This window comes from Epinephelus moara, chromosome 10 (assembly GCF_006386435.1).
Source record: "Epinephelus moara isolate mb chromosome 10, YSFRI_EMoa_1.0, whole genome shotgun sequence".
NCBI lineage: Eukaryota > Metazoa > Chordata > Actinopteri > Perciformes > Serranidae > Epinephelus > Epinephelus moara.
In genome coordinates, this window is record NC_065515.1 from 8,592,119 (window position 1) to 8,612,334 (window position 20,216).

Genomic DNA, 20,216 nt, shown 5'->3' on the forward strand with positions numbered 1-20,216 from the left:
TTTAATGGATTAAAGGAATGACACGTTATTAGATCCAGGGCGTTTTTAAAATCATTATTAGGCCTATTCTTATTTATTAAAATACATATATATACAGCCTATTTAGAATCTGGGCTGTTTATAAAACATTCAGGGCTGAAACCTCTGATGCCCAGACGTAACAATGCCACTGGAGGTTGGCGCTGTGAAGAAGTGAGAGGTGGATCTGACTCTCAGACTGTAGTGACGCCTCACCTGTCACTGAATGGGCCGTTTTTTTGTACCAGGCTGTAAACTTGTTTATTTCTGCTGTAAATCTCAAGTGTCCATTTGACACAAAGAAGCAAAATGGCACAAGCTACTTCAGCTGTTTCGCTTTTCCATATTTAAATGTGTTAAATGACATGTTAGGGTATGTTAATTAGAGTTTGCATGGCTGTATGTAAACAGGAATATTAGTGGAATATTAATTTTCATTAGTCATGTAAAAAGCTTAGTAGAAATATTGACTTTTTAGGAATAAGGGCCAGAAACCAGAATATTTTCTGCATGTAAAAGTATTCACTGCTGTCTCTGGTTATCTGTCTGAAGGAAAGCCAAGCCCATGTTTGCAAGTATGGGATGATATCCTGTTTAAAGGGAACTGAGCAGCAGTAATCCCAATAATTAGCAGAAACAAAGTGGAGGCTGTAGGCCTAATCTCTACATTGCACTTACATTACAAAGTGCTTCAGTGGATCGAGCTCTGCAGTGAGTGATATTTTAGGCAGTAAAAACGATCAGGTCTCTGCCATGGGCATTTCAAATAAAGTTCCATAACTATATAAATCACAGGGCATTAAAACCTGGCCTCAGCTGCAGAGGTTGGCCCACACTTAATGTGAGGCATCATTAAAATGCTTTGGAGAAGAGAGCCAACATAGTCCCACTAATTTTCTCTGACAAATTGGATACTGTGATTATCTGCCAAGGGCAGGTTCTGCCTTCTCCCTGCAGCAGGGGCAGGGCAAACGCAGCAGGAGGAACTGCTGGGAACATCTCTGGTGCACACATTTCTCAGAAATATTTCGGCACGATCTCTGCTTCTCAACAAGAAACAGAGAAATAAAAAAGCAAATTCTAACAGGTTTATCCGTGAATTTACTGCTTGAAGTCTGCGGCCAAATAGCGACTCCCTGCTGCTGCAGATTATTTCAGGAATCCGAACTTTGTGCTCTTTTTTCTCACGGACTCACAGATATGTATTACTTATGGATACAGAAGCTGTACACGTTTCTGCGGTGTCCATCACTCACCTCTTCTGCTCCTCCTCCAGCTGAGCAGACTTTTTCTGGATAGCCATGTTGAGATCCTGCTCTGTCTGCTGCTGACGCTGGGCTGAGTCCAGGTGAGCCTGCAGCTGAGCACACACACACAAAAACACACCACCACGACTGGCATCTCGGTAACACTTCAGTATTTGGTCGTGCTGTAAATTAGCAGTTAACTAATATTTAGAAAGCAACACAATTACAGTGAAAATCCGCTAATCCAAACTCTCTGCGGAGGCCACTCGGCCAAGAATAATATTTGGATGAATTAAATACATTTAAATAAAAGCACAACTCTTATTCACAACATTAAACCCATGTTTTACCTTTAGTTATGCATTATTCCTTTACTGGTTGACTTTCATAGCTTGCTGGATTTAAACAAATGAGCATGAAGGATAAAATGATATTACAGAATTTTGAATGGAGATATAATGGCTCATTATATGTCCAAATTAATTATAATTACAGTATTTACACAAAAAAATGCTCCCATTAAACAAAGATTAGTTTAACACTTAAACACTGTTTTGAGTATTTTTGCAAAAATTAATTCTAATGATCAAGATTTGACAAACATTATGCAGTAAAATGGAAAACAGCTAAAAGTATAACAATGCTAGCAAAGCAAATTTAGTTGATCAGCCAGTTCAAAAATATTTCGGGTTGGTTGGGCGTAAAGGCCCTGACACACCAAGCCAACTAGTTGTCGCTCAAATTTGAGCTGTTGGTGAGCATCTGCCATCCGAGTCGTTGTGGTGTCCCGCACTATTGCCCCCCGTCGGCCCCTGTCGGCCGTCTTTGGCTGATTCATCATGTTGAATTGGCGTAAGCAACGGTGGAGCCAGTCGGTGAAGAGGGAATGAGACCAAAACTAACTTAAGGTAAGATTATTTTTCTTTAGCCATTGGAACAGAAATGTTTTGTGATGATTTGTTTTATTGGTCACTGGTTAATGTGCTAACAGCCTAACTAGCGTCAAGACGATCTTCCAGTTTCCCTCTTTGAATGAGGAATATAGATTATGGCCGTCTGCTGGTGTGGAGAGTTATTTGTTCTCACACAGGAGCAGAACGTACGTGCTGGTTGGCCGAGACACAGGCTACTCGAGGTGATGCAGCAGGGGACTTTCACCACCACGAGTACTCTGAAGTCAGTTTGCTGTGTCTGGGCCTTAAGGAGCAGACTGGCCTCTAGGGGTACTTTGGAGTACTGCAGGACAGTGAGATTCATTTTAAATGTAAATTTAACAAACATCAGTCATGCATAATTCCTAAAATAAATAAATCAGTTCAATGCAACTAGAATGCCATCTTATGCTTATTGCATGATGAAAACAATTGGTGTGCCATGAATTTTGCGTTGGTAGTTTAGTTTGTAGTTTAGTAAATCAGATGATGGCGCAGTGCTCTATTGTACCGCTTCATATAGGCTTTTATTACTTCCTCTCTTTTTTACCAAAATTGTTTTGTGCTCGTCAGGAACAACCCACCAGTTGGGAGCCAGTGCTTCAGAGCAGTGGTTTCCCACTGGTGGGTTGAGGTCCAAAAGTGGGTCCCGGGTTCCCTCTGAATGTACCGCAAGTGACTTGCAGATGTGTCAAGTTTGTAAAAAACACACTTTATTCTTAGGTACAGTGAATTTCAGGCACAGAGCTTTTATTTTGAAGTGCCATGTCCTGCTTTAGAGCGAGTGACTAATGGAGAGCTCCTTCACAGAGATGGCAAACTAGTTTGACAACATGGCCAACCATAAGTATGATACTGAATGTCTTTATCTGTGTGGACCTTGAACTAATAACTACGCAGAAGTCTGGACCAGTTGGGAACCACTGCTTTAGAGGACCCTTAAGACTTAGAGCTTGAATATTTATATTTAAGCAATACTGCTTCTTGAAGATGATGCAACTGTCTAGACATACCAACAATCTCATCTTCTCAGAGTCCGAGGTCTTCTCCAGCACCTGCTGTTCTAGCTCCCCACACCTCTTCTTGTACTGAAGAACCTTGTATAAAACCAACATAAGTTGCACAGATGAACCAAAGGAACTTTATTTTTTTTCATGTAAAGGTTTTTGAATTGTGAGTTCTATTTATTTACAGTCACCTTGGTCTGAAGCTTCTGGACAAGTTGGGCTTGTCTCTGCTGGGCCTCCTGAAACGCCTGCAGTCTTTGCCTGTAAGCTCTCTCCTTGTTCAGGGATCCTGGTGATACACTGTCCTGGTCTGAGTCCACTGGTGACGGCAGCATCAGCATCTGATCGAGCTGGATGGAGCGGAAAGACACAGGGTGGTCACGATAACAGAATTTAAAACTTTGACAAAACACTGGTATAACAAGACAAGGTCAAAACCTAGTATATGGCTAGACCTGAATCTGCTTTTACGTCTGGAACCTCCCGTCTACGATGGGCTTGAGACGCACCCTCGTCAAGGACTTGGCTCAGATTCCGGGGTTACTCTCTTATCCTGAAGTCTCCTTAAAGAATCTGATCCCGTTTGATTTGGAGGTGGGAGCCTCTTGCGACCGCATGCCTTTGCTGACGTCAACCCCAGCATGATTTGAACCCTGGACCTTCCACATGGAAGATGAGTGCTCTAATCACTACACTAGGGAGGCCCCTAGTATAGTGCTATGCCATTTTGCCCGTGGCTAGCTGGCTATCTAGCTAATTTACCACGCCTTTATGCTTCTGTTACAATGCTCATAAAAAAATAATAGTTGTCACTCATCTGATGATAGCGATGTGTTAGTGTGTGGATGAAGCATTCCTGCAGTGGCTGGCTAGTTAGCTAGCTAGCTTGCTAATGCCCCCATCCTGTGACGCAACACTGGTTACAGAAAACAAGGAATACAGTAACACATAACTGTCAGCACCCATGTCTCTGTCCATCAGCTTGTAAGCACCTATTCATTTTGAAAGAGCAACAGCCAATGGGGAAACACCAACTTCGACGTCTTTAGTCTCTCTGACCAATGGTGTAACTTCATCACTCACTCAGTCATTCGGGGACAGACTTTCGTCTTTATAGGGCTGACCTCAACTCTGCAGTCCAGCCAAACAGCAAAAATGGCCTAGGCATACAAAATAGGATATATATACATATATATTTTCTTAATTAATAACCTGTACACAGCGCTGGTACAGAAAACATCACTGACCACACGCCTCCAGTCACTTTGTGGGTTTGTTGCTGGTGAGGATGCCGTATCAGACACAGGGCCATCTGTGCAGCGTTGAGTTTAAAATCATGTTATATATCTGTTCTTTACATCATCAGTACTTTCATTACTATGGAACATATAATTAACAGAGGTTGTATCGTTTTAAACATGCGGTGTCGAAAAAAGTATCCAAGTACTGACAACCGCAGTAACAAATGACCTTTGGCAAGTTTGACAATGTGACAGGATATTGCACATTGCAGTAATATACACACACTCTGCACTGTGTTTATTACATACATTTGTAAGGTCTAATGCAACAGCCCTACAATAAATCCTTACAAAGCTTATTGTACTCTGTCTCACGGACTGTGTGTTATGGAGGTGTGCTGTGGTCATTTTTGCAGCTGTTGTGGTGTTGCAGTACTGGGCTGCGTAATACTGAACTGTCCGTCCATTCCACCATTCACAAGGATTTATTGCAGACCAAATGAGTTAGATTGCACTGTTTTATGTGGGTGTACTTAAGAAACTGGAAACTCAAGTTGGGTTTCCAGCTGAATTTTCAGAAAAACAGCAAAAGAAAATGCTCATTTGTGCGCTTTTCCATCCACAACTGTTACTCGAATACTGGGGGCTGATTTATCGAGATAAGCAGTAGGTGGCAGTCAGTTGCCATTATACCACTGCATAGTAGAGACCTCAATGACATCACATACTTAACAGAGCCCCAGTTAAACCTCAAATGAAGAAAACTAATGGATGTGTAAGACAACGAAGAGAGCATTGGTCTATGCAATGACAGTATCTCACGACCGTACATCATAATATATTAAATTAATCTGTTTCCATTGCACTTATAGTCGCATTAACCTGATATCGATACACCAACTTTTTTACCTCCCACAAACATAGAAAAATTTCGTATTCACATAAAAACAGGCGGATGGAAACACACTCATTGACAGTGTGTCATGGAGGTGTGCTATGGTCATTTTTGCAGCTGTTGTGGTGTACGTCTATTGCACCATTCACAGGGATTTATTGTACTTAACCTGTGGCTCAGTCTATCTCATCCTATATCTGGATATACCTGTGATTAATGGTTGGGCTATGATTTCATTCAGAGGAGTCATTTAGCAGTTTTCATCAGTTCACTGTGGGTTGTGTTTGAGAAAAATAAAGTTAATGCATGGGAGCTTTGCTTGATATATTTTGACGTATACTATGCATGCAAATTTATGCCAGAAAGAATGTCTAACATCTTGACTTGTCATTACTATCATCACAATTCAATGATATCAGTACTGATGAGATTAAATGTGTGCTGCATGTTCCCCACAGAAATAGGAACCCTGTAATACTCAACATGTGATTGACTAGAAAGTGTGAAAGTTTCACAAACTTTGTATTCAAAGATGGGGTTACAGTATTGATGTCTATGGAATGTAGAAGTACAGTATGTTTGTCAATGGTTGTGTCTATCAACTGCATCTAAAAACAAAGCAACGCACTGCTCTTTCTCATTGAGGAATCTCATATCCTCTCCCATATCTGAAATCCAAATGTCCTGTAACCTCTCAACCTCACACAACCTAAACTCCCACTGCACCACCCACTCTCTATCCTGGTGCCAGACACCCTGTCCTCACTAATACAAACCACATGGCCCCAGAGCGCTACAACACACTGCGTGCCTCCAGCTGCCCTTGCCGACTTCTCATTTAAAAGAGAGGAAGAGAGTGAGAGCGAGGGAGCCCCCTCCCCTACAACACACTCCAAACCACCATCCAAGCCCTTCAAATCAACCCTGCGACCCACTCCCTCCCACCTCTCTTCTGTACCTCATCTCTTCTCTGGGTGCTTAATCTCTCCAGCAGGCTCCAAGAGAGCCAAGACAATAGTCTCACTGTTCAACACTGAACCCCGCCACTTTGCCACCATTATTAACACATTTTCAAATGCCCTTCTCAGAATTTTATACTACAAACTACACTAACGGCCATCATGCACTTGGCTCCGTGCTTTTGGTGTTTTTCTTCGAGGACCCAGAGAGCACAAAAGCCTCTTTTACTGCCCGTTGTTGAGGTGACAGCTTTAGGGACTGAGAAGGGAGGAACAACATGGGCGGAGTGTTTGAAACACACAGAACTGCAGCAGCTGTGTTTAAAGGGACTCCTGGAAACAGCTGTGTGTGGAGCTTTAGTGATTATGCATCTTTTCAAGTATTTTGGCACAACTATAGCAATAACACTGACTTACTAACAAGCATGTACTTTATAAATACACCTTCAATACATGGCCATAGCACACATGGTTTATTACAGCACATGAACACAATCTACATTTGGATCCTTGTGGAGGGGCCTAATGCTGTTTGGGGAAGGGGACCACAGTACAACTGAGACCATGCTGTACTACACCAAGTCATGAAAACATACCAAAACTAAATCAAACTCACCCTCATAACAAGTAACTCAGAAATACAAAAGGCTCAGTTATTTCCACATATTTGCCCCTAACAAGACTCCCCAGAGGGAGCGCAGTCAACACCATGGCCAAAATTAACCCATTAAGGTGCACTGGTGCAACAATCACCCACCACTATTAACTCTCTATTAAAATGTACCAAGTGTGCACAATATAAACTTTTCTAATGATAGTGTAAAAACTAGTTAAATGATTCGGATGAAGGCCCCTGTCATTTCAGTTGATATTGTACCTTAAAGCTGAGGTAGGCAGTTTTATTTTGGCGTCACTGGGCAAAAATCCCATAATAATTTTTGCATAATTGAAATTCAAGTGGACTGAGGGGACACTAGACTTCTTTACCTCTTGGCTCTGATTTCAGGCTTTAGAAAATCTAGCCTGTGACAGGGGACCAATCACAGGTCATGTCAGAGAGAAGGCATTCCTATTGGCTGTTTTACCAATGCAGCTGAGGGTTCATGTCCCTTCAGATGGTGAAACCCTGATTCAGTAGCAGAAAAAGGTGTGATACCAGCATTGGCAATAGCTGCCCACACTGCAATGCAACCAACAAAAGGAAGATGGACTTATCAAAAAGTCTCACAATAAATCAATAAAAACGTGTGTTAGTATCGGTGAGACCTTTTAGAGATGGAAATACAACTTTCCTAACAGTTTAGCCTTTTGCCAACCAGAGCTAAAGGCTCATAGCTGCAGCTTTAAGTTAACATTTTATGTAGCTAATGTTAACTGGAGTCTTGAATGAGAATGTGTATCACTTCAGACCACCTCGCTAGGAGGAGAGCACGCAGCAGCTCCGAAGACGGCCCATCAGTCAGCCGCCACAGAAACCAGAATCCAGCAAGCGCAGACCCCAGACTAACCACCAGCTCAGATAACTTTATGTTGCTGCCATTACACAGATTAGATCCGGTGCTGCTGCTGGCCACCAGCCTGCTGTGAAACCTGGCGGTACAGCCGCCAACAGAATGTCCGTTTTAGCAGCTGCTGCCTGATCTCCTCCAAGTGAAGCAGTTCACAATGGCAGGGAGCAAGGCGGAGGGACAGCTGGGTGGCTAGCAAGCTAATTCTTGTGGCATTTGCAGTCAGATAAACAGAGAAAGAGTGGGGCGAGAATGGCTGAGCTGATGAGCTGCGGGCGACTCTACAATGACTGGGGTACTGTATGAAGCATGTGCATATACCTGAGGTCATGTGGTGGGAGGGGCTTGAGACAGAGAGGACAGAGCTGCAGGAGGAGGATGCATTTTTATATTCTTTGTTTGTTTTTTGCCTCTTTCAGATTTCCGCCTTCTCCAGCTTTAAAGATACCCTGTGGAGTTTTCGACCACTGGTAGCGCCATGAAGCTGGGTCCCTGTTTTGTTTGTACTGCACACATGCACGAGGACATACATGCGCATACATGAGCATCCTGGCAGCACGATATGCAGTTCTGCAGCCAGTTTCACGTTACATCACTGATCAACAGTTGCCAGCGGTGACATGCAAAGAGGTGTAGCAATGCACCAACAAAGGCAATGTAGAACTACTACCAAGTAAACAAGGATGTAAACAATTCAAGATTGGACATATTTTAAAAAATTGGCTTTGTAAATGTTTCATGAGGAAGAAAATACATCCAACATGTCTGTCAGGCCTCGAGGATAAACACAAAACGTGTTTTGGTGAGGAACACTGAATGTAAACATAACTATGTTTATTTAAAAGAAAACTTGTCCTTTGGAGTTGTCCTGCAATGACTTTAATGGCGTATATCCCCAAACAAATCAGCAAATAATCAAATCACTTCAAATGACAAACGCAGTGAAACTTGGGCTTATGGAGCTACAATCTCTCGTCTGTCTAAAATGAAACACATCATATGAAAACATACAGTACACTGTGGGGACACACCAACCTCCCTGGAACTGGAAGAAAATACAAATTATACAAATATTGCAGATTTGTTTCTACAAATTGTGACATTAGCCTGTGTTTTTTCGCCAATATATTCTAGTGTAGTTCAGTTCCATCCAATACTGTAGTCTACACCCTCCCTACCTTGCTGTGCACTCAGTGACCAGGTGTCCCTGGCAACCCCTGAAGGTCTCCGCCCTGCCCTGTTGAGGACGGTTGTTTGCACGTTTTCATACATAGCTGCAGTGTGTGGGCTTCTCGCCAGCGCCTCGCCCATGCTCCGCACACTACAGAGGGGACGGGTTTTTTTTATTGTTTCTCCCCAGTCAGCTGTAAAGCAGGAGGCTGGAGGCTGCTCTGGATTAGCCATGCTCCGTGCAGGAAGCTCCCAAGAGGGCGCCATAACAGCCTGTTGTGGAGACCCCCACATTCACTGAACTCTCCTACATCACCATCTACTCCCTCGCTCTGCTTGCATCATTTAATCTCATCACCCTCATCTCCAAGTTAGTTTGAACTCATTGTTCCTCACAACACACCCATCCATCGGTGACTGTAAAAAGGCAAAAGAGAGAGGCGAGTAATCCCAGTCCTCCATCTGCCCTAACTCTGGGGCTTACAGGGCTTACTGGGGGCCCAGAAGTGTGCTCACTGAACACCCTTGCTATTTACGATCTGCCTCGGAGTACAATCGCTCTTCAGCAGCCTCCGCGGCCCCCTAAAGTGGACTGAGCCCAAACCCAATGTAGCATGACTCTTTGAGGTCATCTACTGCCATTTTGCAATAATGTTAAAGATGCAATTTATACAAAAACAGCCTTTTTATCATGGTATGTTTTATGCCTCCATATGGTTGCTTCCTTTTCTTTTTTTTCCATCTCCAAGTATCTGTGTCCTGAGCCCCGCTTATGTTTCCAAAGTAAAAGACTTCTCAGCCTCTTAAAATGTGCTTTGAATTAGCTTTTTATATTTCTTGATATTTATGATTTGTGCCACTCCTTGTATTGTCTCTTTTGATAAATACTTCAAACAACATCAAGGGATAATCTTGCTTTGATTCATCTGCCAACAAGCAACAAGAGAATCATTTTCAAGGCCCTTGTGAAGGCTTTGGTGTTTGGGCCAAAACTTGCTGCCTTGCTCATGTGGTAGATCAAAATCCAATCCATTTCAGTTACCAAGTTATGATTACAATATTCTCCCACTGACCTAATGTCACAACATTTGGAGAGCTGATAAGTCACCAGTTTATCAAATGCTTCAGCTATTCTTTTTTAAATGTTTTGAAATTTGCTTTGCATTTCTAAAGTGTTTCCTCTCTTACTGTGTAACACCGGTCAGTCCTTTTTCTCTCTGACTTTGACTCACCCAGAACGAAATCTGGCCATGAGTGCGCAGTCCAGCCAGCATGTGAAGGGTTACAGCTGCAAACGTTTTCCCTGGCTTGGCCTGGGCCCAGAGGCTTAATAAAGGGAATTAATGGAGTGCACTATCTGTCAGATTCCTAAACACAGCTGGAGCGGATGTCCATCGCCCCCAAGCTGCCCAAAAAACGCACTATCCTACTTCAACAACATACCCGCTCCCCCTTCCCCTCACATTACCCCCTGAGTGCTGACTCTGTGAAAGAGCCCCAGCTGATTGTGAAAGCTGTTTATGTATCATCACTGACGGTAATTACACAATGTGGGATAACAAACAGGGGGAATGGGAGCGAGGAGGGGGAGCTGCTGTGAGTGTGTTACCATGGAGTGAACATTTTGGTTTCGGGGACAGCTGCTGTGATGGCACACAGGGATACAAGTGATCTGTGTAAATACGGCCAAACTAATAATACACACGGTGTACTCACAAGCATGTGGCCGGCCTTGTAGCACTTAACACAATGCCGCCAGCAAGGACAGTGCTGTGCAAAACCTACAAACACAACCCTACTAAAATAAACTACTGCATTACTATAGTGTACTATAAGAACTCTATAGTGTCTATAGTAAGTTTGTGATGTTCTATAGTGTTTTTCAACAGCTATTGTATTACAACAGTTTTTTCTGTAGTGCCTTTTTATTGGCTGTAGTGGCCCTGACATATTTCAATAGTTATACCATGTATTCTTTTATTATATATTATTTTAAAAAGTATTTAAAAACCCACACTGTTGAGTAGGTCCATCTTCTCTCTCTTGGTGCTTGAACCTTTCCTTCATCCAGAGCAGGTACTCTACCTTGTGCCAACAGTTTTACGTATATGAATATTATGTATCCATAGTAATCACACGCAACCAAAACGTCTAAGTTAAAAAAGCTGCACCCCTTGTTTCGATGCATTGAAATAAGGAACGCAGCGGCCTCATTACCTTATTGTATTCTGCATTTAGATGGTAAGGTAATTACCTTTCTAGTCTTCCTAACACTCAAAGCACTTTTACACAAGGAGTCACATTCACTCATTCTCACACACGTGGCCGGGGCGGCCGCACACTTTCAAGACTTGGACACACCATTGGCATAGCCATCAGGATACTTCGACATGCGGAGTGGAGGAGCCGTGGATTGAACCCTAGATCTTCCAATTAGTGGACAAGCCACTCTACCACCTGAGCCATAGCCTTCCCCTAGCATGAATAAGTAATTTGTTTTAAAACTGTGTCATCTTTGTCATTTAAAAAGCAATAATAGTAATAATCAGGATAGAAATACCACATATCGTGCTGCTGAGTCAACTTTAATCAGAGCAGGAAGAATTCCTCCAGTGTAACAGCCATATCTATAGTAATACTATGATGATGTTCTCGTAAATGTATGATATAACTATAGTGTTTTGTTTGGTGTTTCTACAGTAAATATTTCAAGTAATATTACGGCGTTGCTTAGGGCCCTGTCAACACGTATACAGACATTTTGAGATTTTCCTCTACGTTTTTTACTCTCATAAACACCACAGACTGTATACATATTAGACATAGTTACCATTATGTCAACCATTAGCTTGTGAACTGCCGTTTTGAAGCCTCGAGTTCAGCATCGAGTCTATGAAGATTTAGTCTGTTTTGGAGCCAGCCTCAAGTGGCGAGTCGATGAACTGCAGTTCCGCTTTGGCTTCATTTTTTTTAGTCTTGAAGGTTGCTGCTTGGTAAACACAAACAGATCTTTAAGTCACTGATTTTTTAAAAACGCCTTCTAAGGTGCAGATTTTTCCGGTTACAGACGTATGTGTGTGTGGACATATAAAATCGAGAGTTTGAGAAACTATAACATGATTTCCTCAACTTGTGCATGCTTATTGTTGCTTTGTGTAATAAGCATGTGCTACAAACAACCACAACAACGGCAGACCACACGTGTGCTAACGTTTTGTTAACACTGCTTGGCCTATTGGTCCTCCTCCATGTCTGTGGTTTAAGTTCAACCAGAAACAACCATTTTGGATCAGGCGCGGTTGAATCAGCAGATAGCGGGACACTTTCCAGAGTGGGATTGTTGTCGATGAGGACTGAAGGGAAAACTTGAACATGTCCAGAGCATCCCTCTTATGTTTGAGTGAGCTCCTGCAACCTTAAATTGAACAGGAATCAACTGTGATGAGATCTCTGATTGGTGTTTGGAAAAAGGTAATATCAGCCTGTACGCTACTGCGTTCGCCACTTTTTGCGTTCTAGTATGAATGAAGATATGTTGTGAAAAGAAGGTCATATGAACACAATATTTTTTAGAATGTTGGGGGAAAACATCTGTATCCGTTAAGAATGGAAATACAATCATCACAGCAATACTATACAATATGGTATAACTATAATTCACTATAAGATGACCATAGCCAACTCAACAGTAATTTTCTATCTTGTGTTCCCAAAAAAACACGGAATTACTAAAGCAATAGTGATTTTTTTTGTGTGGTATGTTTACAGTGACTCCTAATGGTAATACTATAGTGTTTTTTGTAGGGGCTTATACATATACCAGTCAGTCAGTTCAAGACTTCACATCTGATTAGACGCTCTTGACATGTGAAAAAGAACCGAAAACTGTGCTTAATGTTTGACTTTAAAGTCAGGTAACATGAGTAGCTTAATGTCAAATGCTGAAAAGGTTTAATGGAATACTTTCATCAAAAATTCAGCGCATGGATGGGCTTTCAAGAGTATTCTCTCTGGGGAAGGCAATTAATTTTTACAATTTCATGATAGTTGAAAGAGTCAGACTTTTTGGCAGCGCTCCATTTAAACTGCAGCCTAAATGAATGGGTTTGTGCCAGCAGGAAAAACAAACTGGAAACAGAGGGGGGTAGCAGGGTAAAAGGGGACAGTAACACAATCCCTAAAAACAGACTTTATCTGCTCTGACTATGTTTGACAGGGTTCTTATGCAGAGACCCAGGGGAGTCAAGATTTCAGAGGGCACTGGCAAATGGCAGATGGTGTCAGAAATCATTCAGCGAGAGTTTATCTTTATCCAACTGACTGCCACACTGCAGCATTGTGCAGTCACTGACAAAGAGTTCAGGCAGTAGGGTATGGATGTCTATGTCTGAGAAAATGCATACTGGCAGGGCTCCAAAAGCAACACAGAGGGTTCAGAATTCACCCCAACATGTTCTCCAACCTCCTGGGACCATCCAGCTCACAAACTGGGTCAAGGTTTATCCTGGTTCATGTGCAATTTTCTGGGGTCATCAAGGATCATGCTGAGTGACTTAACAGAGACACAGAGGACGGCTTTCAGAGTCTAGGTGTGACCTCACCAGTATTGCATTAATGGTCTTCTGTCAAGTCAAAGAGACTTAAGGAAAGTTGGGAAAATGTGGTCTCTTCAGTTTCATGGAACTAGATGGCAGTTGAAAAACTGACATTTGACAAACTCGACAGCGATGTCTCTTTCCAGAAATCATGACCTGGTTACTCAAGATAATCCACAGACCTTGTTGTGAGTAGTTTCATGTAGGAACTATTTTCTTTCTACTGAACTACACCAACCAACTGTATCATTGCACTGAAGGTGCAGAAGGAAGCATGCATCTACTGTTAGCTCACCTAGCACCACTGAGCTAGCTTTTTTTTAACGTTTTGAGCACCACAGGGGAGTCCCATCTAGTTTCATTATATTTTTGGTACTAGACTGTGGTAAACTGTCCCTTTAAGGAATGGTAGACATTTTGGGAAATATGCTTATTCACTCTCTTACCCAGAGTCACATGAGAATATGAAGCTACAGCCAGCCACCAGTCTTAGCTTAGCATAATGACTGGAAATGAGGGAAACGGCTAGACTGGCTCTGTCCAAAGTTAAAAAAAAAAAAAAAAATGCACCAGCATCATGCCCACTCATCAACACATTATATCTCGTTTGCTTAAAGGAGCAGTGGGTAGGCTTTAGTGGCATCCAGTGGTGAGGTTGCAGATTGCAACCAACTAAATAACCCTCAGCCTTCTCTTTCCAAGTGTGTAGCAGAACTACAGTGATCTTCAGGTAATGTAACAAAACAAAAGGCCCTTTCTAGAGCAAGGTCTTGGTTTGTCTGTTCCGGGCTTCTGTAGAAACACAGTGGTGCAATGTGTTATCAACCATGACCTCTTTGTCCTTACTGCCTCTAACCTCATTGCGTTGATGTGACTAATGCTAGCCAATCACAGCACAATAGGGCAGGACTGGGCAAAACACTCTTAGGAAATAAAATGTGCTGGTGCAACTTGGCGGGCTCCGTGAAAGAAGACCCACTCCTTATGTAGATATGTACGGCTCATTCTAAGGTCACAAAAACACAATGATTCTCGGTTTCAGGTGATTTTACACTACAGAACACATAATTAGGAATATTAGATTTCATTACTGTGAATAAAAACCCTTAAATCCTACACACTGCAGCTTTAATCCATAAAAACTGAGGTGTAACTATAACAAATGATACAGGAGTTTATGTGCAAGACAATTTCTTGGCCTGAAGAAGTGACTTCCTGAAGTCTTGAAAGGAAAAAATAAAAGAATTTATGTATAATATATATTAATATATTTTATATTTTCCTTGTTTTGTTGTCACTGTGAGGTTGCCAGGCGACTAGCAGACACTCAATAGTCACAAGTCTGCTGTAAAATGACTATGCAACAACAACATGGTGATGTAACCGGAGAAATCAAACCCTGTGAGAGAGATTAACACCTTCCTGCTGCGGGCTTTAAAGTTTCTTTGTCTTTGGCATTGTGTGAAAAATAACCTGGTCACATCACTTCAACCTGATCCCAAAGGTTAAAAGACACTGGCCTGGATGTAGTTATGAGGGCTTGTTGTTTGACCCTTGGAACTGACATGAGGTCAGACTCCAGCTGTGAGCAGGCAACTGTAGGATGGCTGTTACTGTAGGGGCAGGGTGAACTGCTCAAAGGACAACATACTGCCTAATTTAACAACAGGATTGCATATCATCATGATTTGCATGATGCCATTAAACAGCCAAAAAACAATTATATTGAATTAATGCCCAGCCCTTCTCATGAGATCTGATGATTAATGAGTACTGTCTGGCTGCTTTCTCACGTACAGATGAGACATACTGATATGGGCCTCAAAATATGCTGACAAATTAAACGGATCATACGTTGTATGATATATTTAGTAATATGATCCCTTCGGCAGTGAATGTTGAGGGAGGAAGCTATCTGCAGGTAAGACTGTTGGCCTAAATGTTACCTCCACATGGATGCCACAGCCAAGGCGGTATGTTTGGCTCTAGGGCATTGATTAGCACAGTGCATTAACATCACATCACAGCATAGCTGCCAAATAACCATGCTGCTCTGCAGGGGAAAAATAGTGAAAAGACAGGAGCTTTCACTGGAACAGACGAGTCACAACAGGAGTCTTATAATGAACCTGTTGACTCCTGAGACACCACCGGATAAAACATTCGGCTGCGTTAACAGGTATAATTTCTGTGATCTTTGTCTCGTGCCAGCCCAGTCATCAGAGGAAAATGTTGGCATTTAGGGTTTCTGCGAAGCACGGACAAGTTAAATTTGTATGTATTATATGAATCATATCAACATTTCTTAATATATGAGCTGACTTTATAATTGGGAGGTGGAGAGGAAGGTGGATGGCACAAGATCCTGCCAGCTGCAGACCACTGTTGGAGACCAACAAACAACGAAACCAGTTTTTTTTTTTTTTTAGCAAGCCATCATATAGCGTCTTCAGTGTCTTTTTAGCCACCAAACCTGGTTGTTTTTTAGTGACCTGTTGCTATGTTTCCACTGGAGATATTGCTGCATTTCCTGCCGGGATAGTGCCATCAAAAGTGGTTGTTTTTACTGAGACATCACTGTGTTTTCAGCTGTGATAGTGCCACACAATGCAGTTGATTTTACCATGTCATTACTACATTTCCTGCAAGGATAGTGCCATGAAAAGTGGCTGTGTTTTACAGAGACATTGCTGCATTTTCAGCCGGGAAAGTGCCATGGAAAACTTTTTTTTTTTTTTTTTTTTCAAGAGATCGCTGCATTTCCAGACAGTATTGTGCCACGAAAAGCTACTATTATTTACCAGGACATCAAGGCATTTCCAGTGAGGAATGTGCCCCCCAAAACCAGGTAGTACACCAAAACACAATCTCTTCCTAACCATAACCAAGTAGTTTTTGTGCCAAAACCTAACCATGTTAACCACAGTGTTGAGGAAACATAGTTCCAACATACGCGATACATAATAAAGTACAAATTCATCCGTGTTTTGCAGAAATGCATAATTTCAATATTCATTCTGGTGATTGGGCCGCTGGTGCTAACCCTGCACCCCACAATTGGAACTCAGTGGTGTGGGCTTCAAATACCAGCAACACTTGCTTATGTTTTTTCTCTTTAGTGCCTTTTCACACATCTAAAAATATCAACAAAATAAATACACTAAATATATCTGCCAAGCTAATTAAGTTATATTTATAGCCTTGGTTTTAAAATAAGTTCCAAGAGTAAAGCAAGCAGTGGGAGTTCATTAGATTTAAGCAGCAGAATGAGGGCAGTGTTATCACAAATGGCCACTTTGTGCTCCGTGAAAAATGAGCTTTTTCTTCAACAGTCTCAGGGGAGGAGGCCGGTGACCTTCACAATTTTCCCCCCATGTAGCAGCCGCTACATGGAGGGGCAACCATGGGGGGCTGTGAAGGGAGACGCCGGTCCCTGTGAGCACAGGGGGGTCTGAGTCTACCTGAACAGACCACAAGGAAACCCTTCATGAACCACCCTCCCCTTTCTTATTTACACTTACAAACACACACGCACATGCATCCACACTCACTCACCCCCCCACATACACACACACACACACACACACACACACACACACACACACACACACACAATGGATCTTATACAGTACTTAGTGTAATATGTACACTATAATTCTACAGCAGTTAATTAAAAAAAAATGTATGACATAAAGTGCTTGTGCCAAGTTGCATTAATTCAATCGAGAGTCTGTACATGTATATTCCAAACTTTCTCTCCCTCAGCTTTCACTACAGTACATGCGAAGCTGTTTCAAGCTGCCCACACTGTTTGTTTGTTCAGCCCCAAAAGGCTTTCCCTGCTGGAAAGAGTGGCGGTACACTGATGTTTACTGTAACCATATTCCATTTCAAATGCAGGTAGCTTTTTGCAGTCAATGCTCTAGTGTGGTTGACCCTCTTGATCTCATCTCCAAACAAAACTGCACAAATTCACCATCAACAGTCTTACATACTCCAACGCCTGTAAGAGCTGCATTGACATCTGACATTATAAACAATGTCTGCCGATGCAGTTAGGAGCAAAACAAGGTTGGAAAATGTAACAGGGGGTGTTTAGAGATAGTATTTGAAGAGGTGCTTGTCATGATCGCAGTTACACACACTGACATGATTATGATGGTCATGACAAAACTACAGTCCCCATGTATTGTTGTTTAAATCAAAAATAACAGGACAATAATGTGTACTTAGCTAGATGATGTCACCTGAGCATTTCGTTATTTCTGATGACAATATTTCTACTAGAATCACATGAGTATCACAAATGCTTAAATGTAAATATTGTTCAACAGCTTGGCCTTGACCTGAGAATGTGTGGCCGCCCTGTGTCACTCCTACCCTGTCTGTGAGACTGGCCTGTTTGACTCGCGGCTGGTTACGGTCCATCTGGCTTGGAGAAAGCTGCTCCCTCAGGGCCCTGCTCTCCTCCAGCTCGCTGATCTCAGGGCTCTCACCTGGGATACGGAAACAGATCATGCATACAGAAGTGTCAGTCCTGCCACATGGGGTATAGCGATAACATCTAGCGAGGCAGATTTATTGTTTGTACTGCGTGACTTCAGTTTGAATTAAAGCTCTCTTTCCTACCAGCTGGCTGCTCTGCAAGGTTACTGGTGATGATCTGCCGGATGCGGGTGCGGACAGGTGTAGGCGTGACACCGGACTCCTGTCCATCACCGGGAAGTGTCAGCGTCCTCTCTCCTGAGCTGCCATCAGAGTGAAGCAGAGACTCCTCCAACTTCTACAATCATACAGTCACCCCAACATGTCACATAACTGAGCAGACTCAACTCATTGAGGTTAGACTTACTTAGATAAAAGCAGTGACATTACTTTTCGAACTTTACTAAAGTAAAAATACAGAAAAATAAGCAACAAAATGTACTTACTCAACAATTACGGTGCTCATTATGCAGAATGGAGCCTTTCAGAAGTTTATATATTATGTATTTTATATTATTAGATGTATGGATGTACTTTATTGAACTCAAGTTGGGAATATCTTTTGTTAAAGCTGCAGGTTATTAGGGTATTGCACGGGAGCAGTAAAAAAAACTAAAATATCAATACATATTGGATTATCATGATTAATTAATTACTATGGAAGTGACACTCAAAACTGCGCTGGCCAAGTTGTAGATTATTTTAACCACTAAATATAGTTTTGGGGGATTCTTATTTATAACATTGCTTTATATTGTTATAGTTATAATATGTAACTATTACTGAGAGATAAATGAGGTGGAGTAAAGACCACATTTTTTCCCTCTTAAATGTAATGTAATAGAAGTATGAAGTAACATAAAATGGAAATTACTTTGCACTAACAAAATGCACTGAATATTTCAATTCATTAGGGTAATTAATTCACTTAGACCTATTTAATTACTTTATTGTGGTATTCGTGATAATTTACATTTCAAGTGGAGGAAAGCAACTGAGTACATTTCCTCAAGTTCTGTACTTTAGTGCAATTTGAAACACCCTTTTTCTGCTACTTTATACTTCTACTTTATTCAAATAATGTATATTTTCTCTACTACATTTAGGCTAAATCTTTAGTTGCTGCAGATTCGGATTATTAGTATAAAATATTATTAGAAACTGCTACTTAATACTAAACTATATCTATATAACCTTGTTAAAATTAGCTTTGTCTTTACCAGCTGCAACATCAAAATGTTTAGATGTCATCAGTAATTATAAAACAATTATAAAATACATATTATTCTGAGATGAGGAATTTTGCATAATGAGTACTTCAGGTATATTTGATGCTATTAATTTACTCAGGTAAAAATTTGAATATATGACTTTTAGTTTTACTTGTAACAGACAGTTTCTACAGTATTATCTGAGTTAATCCTCTCTCAATAGGTCTTTTTGACAGCAGCCATTTTGACTCGTCACAGTAGGTGTTACTAAAAACAATACTGCCCTATTTAAATGCCCCATTAAACCATGACAGTGTGACAGTGAGTCAGCAAACACAACACCAGGACCCTGAAACTGAAGCAGCTGGCATAAATGAAATTCAGCCATCTTTAATTTCGTTAATTACTTAGCTACACCTGTGATTTTCCTGCTGTGACATGCCAAAGTGTCAACCGTGAAAAAAAGCCTGTTAAAATATTAAAGATGGCAGCTAACACAGAGAAGTTATACCCACCTGAATCACAGCCTCCAGTCTGGGTGAGTGTGCACCTTGCTCCCGTTGAGAACTCATGTCAAAACTGGCCCAGCCTCAACAATGACACGTTAGCTAATAACAGTAATGGTTTCATTCGACGAACATTAACGTTAGCTTAGCGCTAATAAAGTTTAAGGTAGAGAGAAGTCAAATGTTGACGCAAACAAAGCACAAACTTAACTTCACGTTAAAATAATGTCACAATAAATACGTAAAGGTGGCACAGAGCTGGTACCTGCTCATAGATAAGCAAAGAAAGTTGAAAAGAAATCACTGACACAACTTTTTAGCCAGGAAACTTTAGGAAGGACTGCAGGCAACAAGCACCGCTCTAATCCCAGGTCGACGTTGCCAAGGTGACCAGGCGCTTCCGGGCCGTTGCCATAGAAACAGAATGCTGGCTTGGGTGTTG

General features: G+C 41.6%; 1 protein-coding gene across 3 annotated transcripts in view; it reads right to left on the minus strand.

Annotated features, from left to right (window-relative positions):
• The window catches only part of crocc2 (ciliary rootlet coiled-coil, rootletin family member 2), a 49,196-nt gene extending 28,980 nt beyond the window's left edge, over positions 1–20,216 (minus strand). For all 3 annotated transcript variants that reach the window (XM_050055094.1, XM_050055095.1, XM_050055093.1), the window contains exons 1-6: positions 19,784–20,216; positions 18,202–18,355; positions 17,953–18,068; positions 3,396–3,554; positions 3,211–3,294; positions 1,275–1,378 (exon numbers count right to left, since the gene is read on the minus strand). In XM_050055094.1, the coding sequence (XP_049911051.1) occupies positions 1,275–1,378; positions 3,211–3,294; positions 3,396–3,554; positions 17,953–18,068; positions 18,202–18,355; positions 19,784–19,840 (674 nt within the window). In that variant the 5' untranslated portion in view covers positions 19,841–20,216. The remainder of the gene's footprint in view (positions 1–1,274; positions 1,379–3,210; positions 3,295–3,395; positions 3,555–17,952; positions 18,069–18,201; positions 18,356–19,783) is intronic.